The following is a 19,290-nucleotide window of genomic DNA, read 5'->3' on the forward strand; positions in this document are numbered from 1 at the left end:
TGAAAACTCATTTAAACTTCTGTAACATCCTTTAGATTAGCACATGAAAAGATCAAACAGATTAAAGATTAAACACACACACACACACACACACACACACACACACACACACACACACATATATATATATATATATATATATATATATATATATATATATATATATATATATATATATATATATATATATATATATATATATATATATGTAGGCCATGTATTTATGAAGATCCATAATTTCCACAATGCTATGCATGCAGTGGCAATGATGCAAGTAAGCAGTTTTTAAAATTCCTGAAAACTTCCCAACTTTGGAGAGAAACTACTTTTACAGCTACTTTTCCCTCTGCCTTAAACACAATTATTTGTTCACAAAATCAAGGAACAGGTGGTTTCTCACAGTGATTCCTGCACTTGCGAAGAGTTTAACACGTTGTACTGTATGTACAGTCAACACTGCATAAAAACAACAACAAAAAACTATTTCTCATGGCATCCAGCCCCGTGGTTAGTGTTTTGCGACAATTTTCTTTTTTCTTTTTGTCAGCTTGCAGTGACCCTGTGATGTCTGCCTGAATCACACAATGTCAGAATTTCACAGAAAGCTAAGAATATTACTGTTATGCCAGCAAGTACGAGCCGTGTTAAAAATGTAACTGCATTGTGACAGTTGCACTGCCAGCAAACCTTTATGACAAGGGCATATATGTGGTCAGCTCATTCTCTGTCACATCCACTCATCAAAAATAAATACATAACATTTTATAATAACATTAACAAACAAATCATGCTCAAAATGTTAAATATGCAGATTTAAATAGATACAAATATGTCATTAAATCTGATAATTTTCAAATATTCTGTCTGTCTCTCTATCTATCTATCTATCTATCTATCTATCTATCTATCTATCTATCTATCTATCTATCTATCTATCTATCTATCTATCTATCTATCTATCTATCTATCTATCTATCTATCTATCTATCTATCTATCTATCTATCCATCCACTTTATATAAACCTATACCAAACTTAATAACTATAATTTAAATATATTTTAAAATCTATATCATATTAAATCTATAACTATGTATAACTATAATTTAGTATCCACACATCCATCTATAACTTTATATAAACATATACCAAACTTAAAACTATAATTTGAATATATTTTAAAATCTATATCATAATAAATCTATAACTATATAATTTAGCATCCATGCATCCATCTATAACTTTATATAAACCTATACCAAGCTTTATAAAAATATAATTTTAATATATTTTAAAATCTATCATATTAAATCTATAACTTTATATAACTATAATTTAGCATCCATCTATAACTTTATATAACTATAATTTAGCATCCATCTATAACTTTATATTAACCCATACCAAACTTGATATAAGTATAAATTTTAATTATTTTAAAATCTATATCATATTAAATATATAATATGATATATGACTATAATTTAGTATCCATCATCCATCTATAATATAAAAATATACCAAACACCATCCATCCATCCATCCATCCATCCATCCATCCATCCATCCATCCATCCATCCATCTATCTATCTATCTATCCATCTATCTATCTATCTATCTATCTATCTATCTATCTATCTATCTATCTATCTATCTATCTATCTATCTATCTATCTATCTATCTATCTATCTATCTATCTATCTATCTATCTATCTATCTATCTATCTATCATGACTTTCACACTCAAAGTTAAATCTGTGACTAGCACTTCAGTATTTTCCAGTGTCATGTTGTAGTATTAGAGCATTTAATGTCTTTATTTTGTCATTGGATCGAGCTTCTGTAGCCCCTCCTCGAGACCGCTGCTTCTGTACTTCCTGTACGCGGATGATGATGATGATCGCTTATGTTAATTACATAAGCAAAACGTAAATGATTCGCGGGAAAAGGTGAAAAAATGGCGACGTGCACTGACGGCATTTCTGCGCCGCTTGAGCTGTAAAAAGACCAGAAACTCCCTTACACGTCGCGAATGGGATATCGGGCTGCCAGAGGAGGAATATCTGCACTTTTTGGCGCGTTTTACCCGCGGGACTGGAGAGAAATCAAAGCGGTAATCTCAGCGCGAGATGTGTTTGAATGTGAACCGATTCAAAACCTGCATCATAGTAGTGCGTAACAGTCACAGCTGTACTGAACTGACGAACTTGTGCATATGAAAGAGTAGTACTGTGCTTTTGTGCTAGCTGTGTTTGAGTTCAGCCAGCATGACAACTTGAGAGAAGTCCCTGAGAGAAGTTTTAGCAGTGCGCGAGTGCTCCAGCATGCACTGATGATGTTTGCATGTCTTCGAATGAGGAGGGAGTCCGTGCAAAGATTCGTAGTTGGCTATGATTTATATAACTTACGCGACTGAATTAATAGACTTTTGAGAAGTGGGCATGGCAGTAAAGTGACTTTTTTAAGCTGATAAAGTTATGCAATAGTTTTCTGTCACGCAGAGAGAAAAAAGCACGCGTGTTTTATTCTTACAGTACGGCACGGTTGTAGATTGTAGGATTCTTGGCCGGCTGGTTTCGGTTGATTTGAATATTTGTAAAGTTGTCTGTTGCATGGCAGTAGAAGAAAAGTGGCCGAGATCAGTAAGTCTGAAGCTCACATCCTGACGATGAGTCAACCAGCTTCGTTTCTCGGCTGCCTTTTTAACTCATCAGGGTTGAGATTGAGTCAGGCAATATTCCCCGTGTGCACAGTTGTGGTTGGACGGATCTATTTGCAGTTCTACAGAATTCCTGCAGGGTTGTCAAAATCATCATGTACATTCAGTACACACGTACCTGCTGTACTGTAGGCTGCATACTTGCACATTTTATGTGATTCCTAACAAGGAATCAAGCTACCAAACATTTAAAGGTGCAGTCTGTATTTTTTTATGAGAATATTTTGACAGCAATGCGATATAATATACATGACTATGTTTTCAGTGGAGTAAAAAGACGTTACATAATGAACCGTTATGTTTTTATTCCCTCAGAACGAGACATTTCTATCTCCATACACCGCGGGTCCCCATACAGCGCCGTCATGTTTCTTCTTCTGATTTTATTGGCAGCTGGCCAGTCATATTTCTACAGTAGCCATAAACGGATAAACTCATAGACCGTAAAAAAATATGGAAGACTCGACATCATCCGTTTCCGCTTGGTAGATTTGAAGCTTTTAGGCGGCCTGCACGGCGCGGACATCTTGGGACCGAGTCTGCGCAGTAGCGATTTCGGGATCGGAGTTGCGCAGTAGAGAGCAGGAAGTAGAGCAGGAAGTACAGCCGCAATATCAAAAGCCCGCCCACACTCTCGCAGATGCAGAACAATTAATTATGTTGGTGTGAAATAAACAGTTATGGAAATGTAGAAATTAAAGCTAAAGCTCCAATCTGCTCTCAAAAATTTCGAAAAAAGTCTGTTAGTGCCTCAGTGACAACTTCACTCAGAGAAGCCGTCAGTCTCAGCTGTCAATCATGACGTCACACCCCCCGTTTTTATAGCATCAAATAACTAATTAAAACTAAACTTATTTTAAAAACGAACACTTGAAATGAAATCATCGTGATGATAACTGCCTTCAGTGACATAAACTAACTTTGGGGAAAAAATATTTGAAGTGTAATTTTATTATTTAGTTTGCCTCGCGTCCATTAGAAAACACAGAGGGGCGCCTATACTGGGACCGGTCACTGGGGGGGCGATCGAGGTGCGAAAGCTTCAATAAATGAGAGGGAGACTACAGGCTTGGATAAACTCTACAGAGCACAAGTGACTCTGATGATATTTTTGTCCTGTGTCGGCCACCGTAGCTTCAAAAGGTAGGGGTTGTTCGCTTGTTATTCACAACCTCACCGCTAGATGCCGCTAAAATTCACACTGCACCTTTAAAGCTATGAACGTCTTCAAATGAATAGATACATAAAATAATGAATACAATTCTATATATTATATTAAATTATAATTATATTAATTTTATATAATATGTTATTATTTCATAACGTTTTATTTAATATTTATTTATTTATCATTTATACTATATGGAAATCTTAAATATATTTGCTTCTAGGTTTGTTTTTCCCTCACAGTATTGATTTGTCTGTATATTGACTCTGTTAGTGATTTGAATCTGTTAAAGGGTTAGTTCAACCAAAAATTCTCTCATCAATTACTCATCCTCGTGCCATTCGAAACCTCGATATTTTGGGTGTCGGAACGACATGAGGGTGAGTAATTAATGACAGAATTTTAATTTTTGGTTAAACTAAAAGATTTGTTCACTGAGATTTACGTCGTTACACCAGTAGGTGGCAGCCACTGATCTATATAAATGGCATTTATTTAGCTCAGTGGTGGCGACAATAAACAAGTCACTGAATAATTCAAATCAACCGACACTGAATTGTTTACATCCCAGTTTAAAACATTATCTGTGAGGCTCCAGAAATAATGTTTAAGCATCGTAAGCATTTCGACAAAAAATGAGGGTATTTCTTGATTCATTTCATTTGGTCAACTTCTGTATGTTTTATTAAGCCAAGAGTTTTGACTGCCTTTATTGAGTCAAGTGAGTTGTTCAGTTTTTAGCACCAAACATCTGAAGAGAATTTGTATTTCCAAGCTATTGGTTTCCTCAGGAATTTCCTATGGGCTATTACAGTGTCATTTATGAGTAAAATAAGGTATTTATTTAACAAAATAATACAATTTTTGAAAATAATATGTATTATGAGTTAAAAGAAAGAACATATTTCTAGTTGGTACTTTATTGTTGAAGGGGCTGTGTAAAACAAATAGGGTTGGGAAATACTAATCTAGTGCATGATCCTATTTTTAAAATCCCATCAGTAAGTGGACAAATCTAAACCTAGATGTCGGTCATTTTTAAAGCTTTAATTATGTGAGATGAGTCGTGTATTTCTGTCTGTCTGGTGCTCTGCATTTATACTTAATGACTAATTGCACATATAAATCCTTAAACCTCTTTTTTCCATCTGTAAATACTTTTAGGGTGCATTTAGATTGTAAAACTACTAGCACATAAATAGACATTTTTGAATAGCCTTTTCTGGCTGTTTTTTCATAAATGAGACTGAACTGAAGTGGGCAAACCCCCTTGTTATGTAAGTGTTTATCTTGGTTTCTTTGGGAGTTTTTATAGAGATAAGTTGCCACTGGTCACTAAGGTTTAGGTTTCCATATGCAAATTATTTTTAAATAGAAAATACACATAAAAATTCCAAACGATTATGTTTATATATGCATTATGATGCAAGTAATTCCACTTTTGTAATCTTTAGGAAACATAACGTGATAAACCTGATGTTTGCATGTCCTTTCTTTGCATTTTACCGCCCACCCACAGGAAGTGTAGGTGTGTCTACAGTCAGCATGTTGGAATCGGCCTGTCGGGACGGATATCTGACAGTCGGGTCGGAACCTCTAGAACCCAAGCACCTGCTTCCCAAGAGAGAGAAAACCTATAGCGACCAGGAGACCTACTTGACCGTGGGCCAGTATGTTCTGTGCCGCTGGTCTGACGGCCTTTACTACCTTGGCAAAATCCAGAGAGTGAGTAACTGATACTTTCATTTAAACCTGAACTGAATGCATCAAACATCTCTGTTTTATCGCACACAGTGTATAATCCTTCTGGGACACAGCAACAAAAAGCATTGGAATTGAGTTGTTATAGTGCGTTATCTAAATCACAATTCAAACAGATGAATCAGACTTTGCACATAGTCTCTATCCAAACTGGTATTAACAACATTACTGTATATAATATTTGCTGTTTGATTTATTTCATAATTTGTGTAAATATCTAGATTTTTTTTTGTTGTAATTATTAAAATGTGTTTTGAGTGGCAACTTCCAATGGAAAAAATAGGATAACAACAAGAGTGTTCAATTGTCCCAAATTATCAAAAAAGGTCATGTGACCCTGCACCACAAAACCAGTCATAAGTCTCATTTGGGTATATTTGTGGCAATAGCCAACAATACATTATTATTGGTGAAAATTATTGATTTTTCTTTTATATTTAGTAAAAATCATGTTCCATATTTTGTAAATTTCCTACTGTAAATAAATATATCAAACATGTATTATTAGTAGTAATATGCATCGCTAAGTTCCACTAATTTGGAAATCTTTAAAGGGATAGTTCACCCCAAAATGAAAATGTGATGCTTACCCCCAGTGCATCCTAGATGTAGGTGTGTTTGTTTCTTCAGTAGAACACAAATGAAGATTTTTGACTTCAGCCGTTGCAGTCCTCCAGTCATAATGCATGTGAATGGGTAACAACTCTATGAGAGTAAAAAAAAAACATGCTTAGACAACATGCACAAAACCCTGCTGCTCGTGACAACACATCGATGTCTTAAGACACGAACCGATCGGTTTCTGTGAGAAATCAAAAAGTGTTTGTTATTTACCTCGTATGCAGATGAATCTCATCTAGTGTTCCCATCCGTTGTTACTTCCGTCTGGTAAGGTCAATTTGGTGCGATCATAGATATATATTATGTAGATTCCTCATTCAGCCGCTCCGTGCAAGCACTAATAAGGAATATATATATATATATATATATATATATATATATATATATATATATATATATATATATATATATATATATATATATATCTATGATGCACCGGTTTGACCTTACCAGACGGAAGTTATAGCAGATGAGAACACTAGATGAGATTCGTCTGCATACGAGGTAAAAAAAATAACAAACACTGTTTGATTTCTCACAGAAACCTGATCGGTTCGTGTCTTAAAGGGGTACTTCAGCGCTGGGAAGATGAATCTGTATTTAAACTGGGTCATTAATGTAGTAGAAATGTGAAATTATTTTTTAATTTGGTGCTTTCTAGACAGAGAAAAGACAGAAAATGTATTTTTGTCTCATGGGGATGAAAGACTACAATTCCCAGAATGCTTCGCTGCCCTGTGAGGCCATTCACAAAGCCACCGCTACTGGATTACAGAGACTGAGTTCCTACAATTAAATACTGAACGTGTCTGTTCAATATAACGATCGAGTTGCCGCGTGAGTTTCACAGCAGACTCAGATTACATTTAACGTCATAAATGAGTTGATGAGCTCTCGTGATGAGAGCTGAGGTAATCGCGACCACATTTGCGGCATACATTCACAACGCGTTTTCAGTTCATGCCTTTGGAAGCTTAACTTTCATAGAAATTAATTTGAGAAGTTAAAACACTTACATTGCTTAGCATCCGTTTAAATTAATGCCTATAGCTGAGCTGTGCTGTAAGTGTGATCTCCATTCCCCATGCACGAGTTGAAAACATGCAGAAATGGCTCCCTCTGCTGGCTGTAGTCTTTAGCCTCTGGGCAATCATTCCTCTCGTGACGCAAATATTGTCAATTTGCGTCACGAGAGGAATTTTTCCAGAAATAAAATGCATAAATCTCTCGTCTCAGGGGGATATAAGCGGGGGGGAGCACGATCATTTGAATATACTCCAAGGTTTCTACTGATACAAAGCCATATGCTAATCGCTGAAGTAACCCTTTAAGACATCAATGTGTTGTCACAAGCAGCAGGATTTTGTGCATCACATTTTAATTTTTGGGTGAACTAACCCTTTAAAAGCAATTTTCTCAATAATTAGGGTTTTTTGCACCCTCAGTTTCTAGATTTTCAAGTAGTTGTATCTCGAGCTCTACAAAATATTGTCATATCCTAACCAACCATACATCAATGGAAAGCTTCATTCAACTTTGAATGATGTATAAATCTAGCCTGACAAGCCAGACCCACATCAAGATGTTTGGTCTGGAAACTCACCATTGACAGGGCTCAATCCGAGAGGCGGGATAAACGGTTGTCTTTCAAACTCCCTCTGCACACGATAGGATAGCGCTACAACCAACCAGAGCAATATGAAGCAGAGCTGATAGATTAAACTTTCGCTGTATCCGGTCGGCAGCTTCTGTTACTAGTAGCTCGCAAGCTCAACTCGGCCGTCACGTTAAGCCCCGCCCACCGACTCTACACACAATGTGATTGGCCCGACCAGATTTGGGATTTTACAGCTCAGAAGTGAATTGAGAGTTGCTAGATGACACTCGCGGCAGATTAGATTTGCTGCCGCTAGGGTGCGTCTAGATTTCTAGGCTAGTATAAATCTCAATTTTAAAAAAATTACCGTTATTTGTGATCCAGGGTCACACATACAAAATTTGAATATTGTTCTTTTGTTAAAATCCTGTTCAAGGTGAAAATGAATTCTCAAAGTCCTCCTGATGTACCGTACAGAGTGTATTAAGAAATGTCTTTTTTGAAAAAGAAAATCACACTGGGCTTTGAAAGCCCAGGATTTCAGCTTTAAGATACACCAGATATCTAAAGCTGCGCCGTGTGAAATTCCCAAAAATCAATGTCCCCTACAGAGGACAAAAATGAATTGCTGGGTCCCTGTAGGAAACATACGAGAGATGTTCATGACCTGATAGCATGCGCTCTTAATCATGAATAATTCATTTGGCAAAGTAGTATTTATGTTTTTACAGTCTTATGTTCGCATTTCACAACAAAGACATTCCTCATTCCGTTTCCCTTTAGGTGAGCGTCTCAAAACAGAGTTGCTCTGTGACGTTTGAAGACAACTCCAAGTTCTGGGTGCTTTGGAAAGACATACAGCATGGTAAGAGGTCTGACTGGGAATTCATCATACAAACCTGGCATTTTTAAAGTAGATGGCTTTCTAAAGTAGCAACAATAATTCATCAGCAAGCTAGAAAGCATACATATGGTTTGATATGTCATTGTGTCCTGTGAGATGTCTGTGTGACTGTATGGTATTAGTGCTTTGTGACGAAGTAGCAAGCTTTATTCTCTCGCTCTCTTACGCAGCTGGTGTCCCTGGGGAAGAACCAAAATGCTCAGTATGTTCTGACATGTCTCTAGTTCCTGGTAATGAAATTCTTATCTGCGGGAAATGTGGAATAGGTGAGTCTGAGGCAGACATGGGCGCCTTGCTCTACACGTAGCACACAAAACCTGGATAGATCGCAGTTAAACTGCTTGTTTTTGCTTTGAAAAGGTAATGCTTAATTTTGAAGAACTGTTGTATCTGAAACCCAGAGTTATTAGTGGCATTTGCAAAGAAAAGCATCAGTATTATTATTACTTATCATACTTGAGTTTGGGATAGTTCTCCCAAAAATGAAAATTCTGTGTTTAATTACTCACCCTCATGTCTTTCCAAACCCATCAGACTTTCTGAAAGAGAAAACTGAGAGATTACTGCCCTCCATAGACCACTATGCAACTACTACTTTGACATTTCATAAAGAGATCGTAAAAGTAATCCATATGAATTGAACGGTTTAGTCCATATTTTCTGAAGACACAATCTCTTTATATGATGAACAGATTGAATTTAATGTACTCCTAAAAGTTGACCTTTAATAGATATACAAATGAGAGTTTACATTCCTTCTCTTCCAGGAAAACTTCACATAGTTATTATGATTATTATTTTATGTGGGTTTGGTGGGATTGCTGGGTGGCTGATGGATTCTGTTGATGTCAGCCACCTAGCATTTTTTGACAGTCATCTTTTAATAATAACAATCAGGCTTGTCCACAATTCAGAATTGAATTGAGAATGACTCCTAAATTCCAATTTAATTCTTGAATTTGAATCAATGTCAAAAACAGGATGTAGAATTACAATTCAAATTTGAATTAAAGGAAGTAGAATTTAAATTCAAAGAAATTCATGTACATGTCCATCTTGCCGTAGCAGCTTCCTCTGCACCTGTTGAGAGAATCTTTAGTGTTCCAGGAAAGATCTTCAGACCAGAACGCTGCAGACTCAATGAGAAAACATTTGAGGAGCGATTGAGAATTCAGTGCAATGCGTCAGTGTTGCTCAGAGAGTTTTGCATGGGAATGAATGAGAACTGCATTTACAACAACTTTGTTATTTGATTACTTTGAAATGAAAATAACATTGGAACAAAACAAATTAAACTACAATGAGGGGATAATTTATTTAAATGTATCGTTATCTGTATTTTAGAACAAAATGTAGAATGAAATGTAGAAATGTCTTCCTACACTGAATGTATGTGAGGCTCAACACATTCTTTCTGTTGTGTGACTGTGGAATTTCTTTGAATTGTCATGAATTTAATTCTACTTCCTGTCATTCAAATTCAACTTCCTGTGGGGCGGAGTCAATTCAAATTCCAATTCATGAATTGAATGGAGGCCAATTCTGAAATTCTGAATTTTGCACAAGCCTGATAACAATACCACGTTATTATGTTAAATTTATTACAGTACATCTAAAATAATAATTAGGGATCCACCAAAATTTAGGCCTCTAAAAAATAATGTATTTTTTTTTGAAAAATTAATGTTTCAATTTTTTTGGGGGGCCGAAAGAGAAAACGTTGGAAATATATGCCATACAGCTCCGCCTCCTCAGTGTTCAGCGCACAGGATTCACATAATAAATGCTTTGTAGGATACATTATTTGAATTATTGATAAAATCTGATTCTGTTGCATAGAACTGAATCAAGAATAATTTAATATTAATATATTTTCTGTCTAATTTTAGTGTTACTTTCAATAAAAGTGTGGTTATTTTATTGAGTTTAATTTTTTTTAATTAAGTATATTTAAAATGATTGAATTTTATTCAAAAGTGTAAATATTATACAATCATACAAAAAAAAGCTAATTTAAAATAAGGAATTAATCATTTTTTAAAAGCATTTTCGGTTCTGTTTTTCAGGCAAGTGAATCGAGAAATTTCTGATCCCTGATAATTATAATAATTAATAATAATTCATTACATTTATATAGCGCTTTTCTAGGCACTCAAAGCGCTTTACATAGAAGGGGGAATCTCCTCAACCACCACCAATGTGCAGCATCCACCTGGATGATGCGACGGCAGCCATATTGCACCAGAATGCTCACCACACAATCATAAAAGACATAATCTATTATTTTATGTAGTTTTGTATGGGGTGGCAAGGTGACTGATGGTTATTCTGTTGGTTTACCACCTGCGTAGTTGGCATCCTACCAACTACGCAGCCACATCCTGGGAACCACACACAACAAAATAAAATTGTGTTTGGCCATCTTAATATTCAATGTCTATGGTAGTTACGGCTCTATTTACTTCTGCATGATCATGCAGCACTCACATTGTCTCAAGAAAATGTAGAAATCTAGTTATATAAAGGTTTCTATGATGTAACAGCTGGGGAACTCTTCTGCCTGTGGATAAAACTGATTAGCATGTACTTGTGATAATGTATTTGAAAAGAATGGAGTGGAAAACGTGGTACAATTTGCATTATAAATGTCATAGCATCTACAAAGTAAATAGAGAACTATTCTGGGTGCCTTTGATGACTTTAAGTGGGTTTGTTAAGACTGCACTACAATAATGACTCGCCGGGGACGCAGAAGTGCCTCTCTGAAGTCGCAAGGATTAGTGTCGACTTCAGCTCTGCTGTTCATATTTACACATCTGATTGGGTATGAGTAGATTTTTTTTTTTTTTACCCGCTAATATTTGTCCTCGATCCTTCCACATGCTTGCCTTGCATCTTCAGGCTATCACCAGCTCTGCCACTTGCCCCCAGTGGAGAGCTCAGCTGACCTGCCCTCATGGTTCTGCAGGAAGTGCATTTTTACTTTAGCTGTCAGAGTAAGTCCTTCATATTCATGTGTATACACTTTTTTCTCTTTCCTTTTCCACATAAATAAATGGGGATGAGGGATCAAGTTGCTGACATGTGTGTTTCATGTGTTTGGCAGAAAGGGGGAGCTCTGAAAAAAGGGCCAATCGCCAAAGCGCTGCAGGCCATGAAGCAGGTGCTGACCTATAATCCAGAGGAGCTGGAGTGGGACTCTTTGCATCGTACAAACCATCAGCAGTGCTACTGCTACTGCGGAGGACCCGGAGAGTGAGTCTGCCTCGCCTCTTCTCGTACCTTTCATTTTGCGCTAAAGATCTAAGCATTGTGGAAAACTGAATGGATGTCAGAAAGTTCTACATAAGGGCAGTCATGATTTGATACTTGAGCATGAAGAATCAAAATGCTTGTGCCATGGATATATAAAACGGAATAGCTTCTGCACTGACAATATGAAGTGATTATAATTGAACATTATTGTTGATGAAAATGATACGAGAAAAATAAAAGTGCTAGTTATTATTAATAATGCATCAAAGTTAAAAAAAAAAAAAACCTCTAAGATGAATATTAGGCTACTTTTTCAAATACCAGCATTGCTGTTTGATCTGCATCCGCTGAAGAGCTGAATGAACACCGGCTATCTGAAGCACTTTGTTAGCGGGTTATTTAACTCAATCAAACACATCCTACATGTGATTAATCAGATATTTATTCAAGATAAACACAATATCAACTTATATCTGCACAAAATGACGCAAATGCATAATTTACGTTCTAGTCGAGTTAGTTACCGAATGTTATGGATGTTTGACTCCTGTTGTAGATGCGCTTTTCCCATAACAACGCGCTGAAACACAGTAACTAAACCCAAAGAAATGTATTACAATTTATTACAATCATGTTCATTATAATGTTATGTAATATAACAGTCCCAATCATAGTTATTAATGTTGTGCACATAGCCAGAGGGGGATTTTAAACAAAATCCTAATATTAAACAGCCCAAACAAAAGATGAACATACAAATGAATGAGGACAGAGTTACACGAGAACACTCTGAACATGATTAAGTAAATGTTAAATACACTTTATATTTCACTACACGACAGCAGGACAAAAACTTGCATCTTACCTTGTGATACTCAAATGTAGTTTGATGCTCAGGAGTAGGCTAATGCCGATGAATGCTTTAACCAAGACCTCTATATAATTTTTTATTTTTTATTTGATCTTGTCAGACAGGATGCTCACATGGATTTCTGCGAGACAGTCCCGAAATAGGGAGCTTTGTCCCACGTCCTGCGAGACATAAGCTTGTCCCGCATTTCAAGTCTGCCGGCTATTTTTTAAATAATAGGCCTACTAAAAATGCAATTGCCATTTAAAAAACTATTTGCCACACAATTGTGTGGACGGTCAAAGGAACCAGTGTGCAAAACTCATTCATCAAAACTCATTCATCAAAACTTAAATACAGCTACACCAGCCAGGACTTCTTCTAGACACATACTGGATAACATCCTGATTAAACCCTAGAGATGCCAACAAAAGTACTGTTGAAAAACATCAAGATGTTTGGTCTGTAAACTCACCATTGGCAGGGCTCAATCCGAGGGGCGGCATAAACGGTTGTCTTTCAAACTCCCTCTGCACGCAATTGGATAGCGCTACAACCAACCAGAGCAACGAAAGTGAAGCAGAGCTAGTTGATAGATTAAACTTTCGCCGTATCCGGTCGGCAAAACTCAAAACACATCTTCCCTTTTTTAAGAATGATTTCAGCGCCGTTCTTTTCTCAGAGAAAAGCTTACATCCAAGTCATCCAGAGTTAACTTAAGTCTTCTTATGTTAAGCTCCGCCCACCGACTCTATACACAATGTGATTGGCCTGACCAGAGTTTGGTTTTTACAGCTCAGAAGTGTATTGAGAGTTGCTAGACGGCACTCGCAGCAGATTCGATTTTCTGGTGCGTCAGATTACCCTTTTCTAGGGTGCGTCTAGATTTCTAGGCTACAGTAGTTGCTGTTAAAATGAAAGACACATTTTATTCAGTTTATTATATTTAGTGGACTTAATAGGTCCCATTGAGTAAATTACATCGAATCACTCGAATCCGGGTAGTGATAGTCACAGAGCCGTTCACAATTAGCAAACTTATTTGGCGATTTAAAACGTTAATATCCAATGTGATGTCAAACAGGCTGTAATATCTAATTCAAATATCTAAATATTTCTAAATACTTTTTTTCCCTCCTCTATATTTACATAATAGCAGTACATTTTTCTCTTACACGTCTCACATTGTCCCACAAAATCACACTTACTTTCCTGTCACCCTATTCAGATGAGCTATAAGACATGCTGCTCCTTGACCAGCGTAGGTAATCAATCACGCCGTGTGATTGGCTTTTGAATTTGTATAATTTCTAAAGTCATACAACAGATTCGGCAACATTTTTAAACAAAGTAACCAAAGGTGGAAAGTTAAAACAAGTTGAAAAACAAAAGTCGTGTTTTCTTAAATTTCATTGCAGTGAAACAGCCGTTGGCAAGGGGTGCTGCAGAACCCTCAGCAACCCTAGTTCAGTAAGGACCACTTTGTCAAGTATATTATTTATTACAATAATAGCTTACAGTTAGTGTTGGTGGTATGGTTCTGTTCTGGGCAAAACTCCCCATGCCTGGAGAGAGCGGGGAGAGCAGCAAGTCAACTCCCCTGGCCTGGGGTACAGAACAGTACAGTGCAGTATATGCATAGATATTTACAATTCACAATAACATGTTGTAGACAAAACCTGTACGGAAAGAAACAAAGGCAAAAGGCATACGAATGGGAATTTAAATGGCTGTGGTGATAGGTGTCAACTGGATTGGTGCACGTCAGGATCAGCTGATGTGAGCTTGACTGATGTGGCCTGCTTGAACCGACGCGATGCTTGATTTCTTGATTTTCGGCGGCCATGGTTGTCCATTGTTTGAGCTGCTTGCACTGAAGCTAATTAACGCAACAAAATCTATGAGATTATCAGATATACAACATAAACATAATATAACGCATATCTGCACATAATGACGCGAATGCACAACTGAATTAGTCTGAATTTTTAACTCCTGTTGTGGATGCTGAAACACGGTAACTAAACCAAAAGAATTCACAATGTTTGGGAATTCACAATGATTGGGACACAATGTTTTCTTATTGGGACGATAATGATAGCATTAAAAAAATTAATATATCATCTGATACTGATATGGTGGACGATATATTGTGCATCGCAACTCTGATGACAATTGCATTATTGATGCACAAATGTAGTCAATGTTTACTATTTCTCCATATTACCTGGACCATGAAATTTGGTATTTGACTTGGTAAGTGTATCCATAACAGACTGGAAGTGGCCTTGGAAGGCAACATGCCCAGTGCATTATGGGTGTTGAAGTTTTCGTACCTATTTGGTAAAAGGGATGACGACAGCGTTTTCTCTATTCAGGCAGAATTGTTTCCCCCCTTTCTACTGCATCCATGTTGCCTTGGCTGCTGACTAAAATTAAATTGGTTTAAGGTAACGCACTAAAATGACTTACTTCTATACTGAAAACTGATTTAATGCAACAAATCTAAATTTCTCTGAATTGGACATAATCTCTGTGACATAATTTGATACCGTTGGGACATTAATTGAATTGGTTTGTTTGCATTTTTCAGTGAAACGCAAGAACAAATTTGGAGTAAAGCGTGACAAATGCACTCACGCCTCTGCCTTGTGTGCTTGGTTGCCGTCTTCTCACTCAGTGTAATAATTTTGATCAAAACAAAATTGCACGTGTTATGCAACAAACAGCAGAACAGGGGCTGTCACAGGGCTGCTGAAAAATAAAGTCCCTACTTGCTTTGTAGCAGTGGTCATCTTATAGTTTCACAGTCCGCAACACTTTACCAGGAGCAGCTCTATATGTGCACTGTGACACTGAATAGAATTCAGAAAGTTAAACATAAGTTATATATTTGATGTTTTACTTGAAAATGACAATAACAGCACGATGTTGTTACTGTTAAACTGCTAAAACTGAAATAATTCAAAAATTACTTTCTTTATTTTAATATACTAATAAAAATGACAAAAGCACATTATAGCTAAATTAATAAAACAAAACTACAATTAAAATAAAAAATAAAAATCATTTAAATAATTTTAAATTTAAAAAAAAAATTAAATAATTACTATAAAAGTATAAAATAAAACTAAAATACTTTTTTGTTAGTATTTACTAACCAAATGATGCTAACTGGTATGATTCCTCTCTTTGAATCGCTTGCCCAACATAGTTTTACAGATTTTTTTAAATTCTTTTTTGATTCCTTGGTGAATGGTGATCAGCCATATTAATGCCCAAGCAGCCATATCACCCTGTAGCCCCAGACTGGTTTCCCACTGAAGCTAAGCAGGGCTGAGTCTGGTCAATACCTGGATGGGAGACCAACTCGGAAAACCAGGATGGTTAGAGGTGTTAGTGAGGCCAGTGTGAGTCCTAACACCCCTGTATAGCGAAGATGCTCTTCTATCAAAAAGCAATGGTGCATCCCTGCTAGATCCCTGCTAGATTTAGTTATTCAGCTTCAAGAAACATTGTTAATGCCGGACTACTGGTTTTGCTATTGCTGCTGTTCTATACACAAACCACCTGAATGGAAAGCCTGAGCATCACTCCATCACACTCTCCGTTTAGCTTGTTCTTATTTTTTGTTTATCTTGAAATGTAATTGGTCTGTGGGTCAATCGACAGTTCGTTTCTTATTCTTGTATTTTGCTATTAGGTGGTACCTGAAAATGCTGCAATGTTTTCGCTGCGAGCAGTGGTTTCATGAGGCGTGTACGCAGTGCCTACAGGAGTCCATGATGTTTGGAGATAGGTATGTGCAGAGCTACGTTTACCACAACAAAAGAACTTGCATCTTTGCATCAATACCTCATTATGGATTTCTCATCTTTCCCCTCAAATCAATGAATTTTCCTGAAAAAGCATTTGGCCTTATATCATTAAAGCAGTTTTTTTCCAGATTTTTTATCTTGGCTGAAGGGTATTTTTAGGCAGAACTTGGAAGTGGAGTTCCTAAAAGCTGCCTAAAATTACTCTAATGCACAACCTCATGTGGCATATAATAATCAATATATAGTTCAATTATTTAAATATTTTTGTTGAGATCAGCTACATACTCATGGTGAGCAACACATTTTTTTGATTGCATGCTTTAATGATATTAAATAATTCAGTCTCATTGGTCGAACATCCAGCTCCACATAGCTGTAAACATCAAGTAACCTCTGATTGGCTGTGATTGTGTCTTGTAGCTGTTTTTACAGTCAGTATGTACAGACAAATTGCTTGTTGCTGTAAATTGCTCTTTGGTGGCTTTGGACTGCGAATCAGTCCAATCAGATTTTAGGGTCGGCGTTTTCCATTTTATAATGAAATATAAGCCATTGCTTTTCAGAAAGATCAATGGATTCAATAACCAAAGTGAAATTCTATTTGGAACATCTCGACGGTGATGATTAGTGAATATTGCGACAAACTTAATGCAGCGTTGCGCACAGGCGAAATTACATGCATTAGGGGATTTTTAAAAGATCATAATGACACTGTCAAACACAATTTTTCTGTGGCCGCAACACCATTTGTACCTCTCTAAGGTGTGTAATTTAAATGACTCCATTTTCTGTCTTTTCTCTCCCAGGTTTTACTTGTTCATTTGTGCGATGTGCAATAAAGGAGTGGAATACATCAAGCGGCTGGCTCTCAGATGGTAAATGTCAGCTCTTCTTTCCCCCTCACGAGTGATTGCGCCCAGATCTGTGCCAGAATTATACAGTCAAAGTGTTGGATTTGATTGATACAGGCCGGAGCTCTCGATCCGGAGCTTTTTCTCTGGTGCGCCTGGCTATTTCAGAAAGTAAAGAGGGTTCATTGGGTTTTTTTCAGCATAGAGTTTGTCTGGACAATGATTCTTGCTTTTTGTCCCAAATGAGAAATAGCCATACGAACCAAAGATTTGGTGCTGAGAGGATTTCCTATGATAGTAGGGGATTACTCTTGAAATACAGTGAGCTGGATGTGCTGGATATTTAGGTATGAAGTCTCGGTTCGGATTTAAGCTTTATCCTTCTTAAAAAGTCTGGTGTGTTAAAATGGACCTTGCCTTGTGAACAGAATGGCACTCTATTTAACATTTACCATGTGACATTTCATGCAGATTTTGGCCCTTTTATCTAAGAGCATTTCTGCTTAGGTCTACAACATCTTTAGCTTAGTCTATACAGTTTAGAGCTCTTAGCATTTAGCTTTTCTTTTTTTTTAAAGTCAACTTATTTTTCATTTTCAGGGTGGATGTGGTCCATCTTGCCCTGTACAACCTGGGAGTCCAAAGTAAGAAGAAATACTTTGAACTGGAAGAGATCCTTACTTTCATCAGCAACAACTGGGATCATTTCCAGATGGGCAAGGTTATATATTCAAGCTTTTTCTATCCAAGATCATTTTAAGAGTGTAACTTTTGGATGGGTTTTTAGTCAGTAAACAACTACCCACTTGATGTTTTAATTTTTTAATTTATGTGGCTTTCTAATCTTTAATTAAAAACATTAACCTTCCCTCGCCCTTGAAAGACATCTGTTGTCTTCATGATGTTTGTCTCTGTGGAGGGTGGGGCTAAATATTCTTCACAACAAACTGCAAACTGACATTTAGATCTGCCTCCATTTAGCTAGAAACTTCACGCTCCAATCAATTCCTAAAAATGTAATCCAGTCCTGCTTTCATTTTTGAGGTTGTTTCATTTGGATATACATCACAATAGGCAAGAAAAAACTATTGCAACTTCCAGTTCAACACAGACTTTAAAGACATTTAAAAATATTGCTGTCAAATGATTGATCACGTTAATCACATCCAAAATAAAAGTAAATGATTAATCTGTTTAAATATTTTCCACACTTTTTAAAAACATCGACGCATTCCATGCAAATAGACTCATTTACGCATTCAGCGTAATTGATGTCACCTTTTTAAAGGGGTTATGAAATCAACTTTCCCTTGAGCTTTTGATATATAAAAGGTCATGGTAATAAAATAATATCCTGTACGTTTCAGAGCTGAAAACTTCTTTGTTTGTCAAAGAAAAGCTTGTATTGACACCATGCTCAGCAAACGAGAGAATATGCCAACCTTTGACGTCATTCAATGGTGAAACATCGCCTCAATAGAAGATGAATAATGCCTGATTCTGTAGCCCCGCCCACCGACTCATGCCACTGACATGACAGGCCTACATAAAGCTAAACTGGATCGAACTTCTAAGCAATAAACATACCGCATAAACTTTATTCGGATTCCAATATTATGAATGAACTTTATTTTTAATGAATATCCAGCTCACGTGGTGAAGACATTGCACATCTGTTCCTAAAAAATCTTAATATTATAATATTTCATTTTTGCATTTACTTTGAATTTTTATGTCTCTTTTGA

General features: G+C 36.6%; 1 protein-coding gene and 1 long non-coding RNA gene across 2 annotated transcripts in view; one reads left to right on the plus strand and one right to left on the minus strand.

The window, feature by feature from the left end:
• LOC137039069 (uncharacterized) overlaps positions 1-19,290 on the minus strand; it is a 33,381-nt gene that overhangs the window by 12,514 nt on the left and 1,577 nt on the right. The gene's annotated exons all lie outside the window — the stretch shown is intronic.
• The window catches only part of phf19 (PHD finger protein 19), a 40,852-nt gene continuing 23,438 nt past the window's right edge, over positions 1,877-19,290 (plus strand). The window contains exons 1-9 of the mRNA XM_067414244.1: positions 1,877-2,114; positions 5,408-5,613; positions 8,651-8,732; positions 8,942-9,037; positions 11,673-11,767; positions 11,878-12,026; positions 16,580-16,675; positions 17,501-17,569; positions 18,146-18,266. Of these exons, the coding sequence (XP_067270345.1) occupies positions 5,434-5,613; positions 8,651-8,732; positions 8,942-9,037; positions 11,673-11,767; positions 11,878-12,026; positions 16,580-16,675; positions 17,501-17,569; positions 18,146-18,266 (888 nt within the window). The 5' untranslated portion in view covers positions 1,877-2,114; positions 5,408-5,433. The remainder of the gene's footprint in view (positions 2,115-5,407; positions 5,614-8,650; positions 8,733-8,941; positions 9,038-11,672; positions 11,768-11,877; positions 12,027-16,579; positions 16,676-17,500; positions 17,570-18,145; positions 18,267-19,290) is intronic.

The sequence above is a fragment of the Pseudorasbora parva genome, chromosome 13, assembly GCF_024679245.1.
Source record: "Pseudorasbora parva isolate DD20220531a chromosome 13, ASM2467924v1, whole genome shotgun sequence".
In the NCBI taxonomy this organism is placed as follows: Eukaryota; Metazoa; Chordata; class Actinopteri; order Cypriniformes; family Gobionidae; genus Pseudorasbora; species Pseudorasbora parva.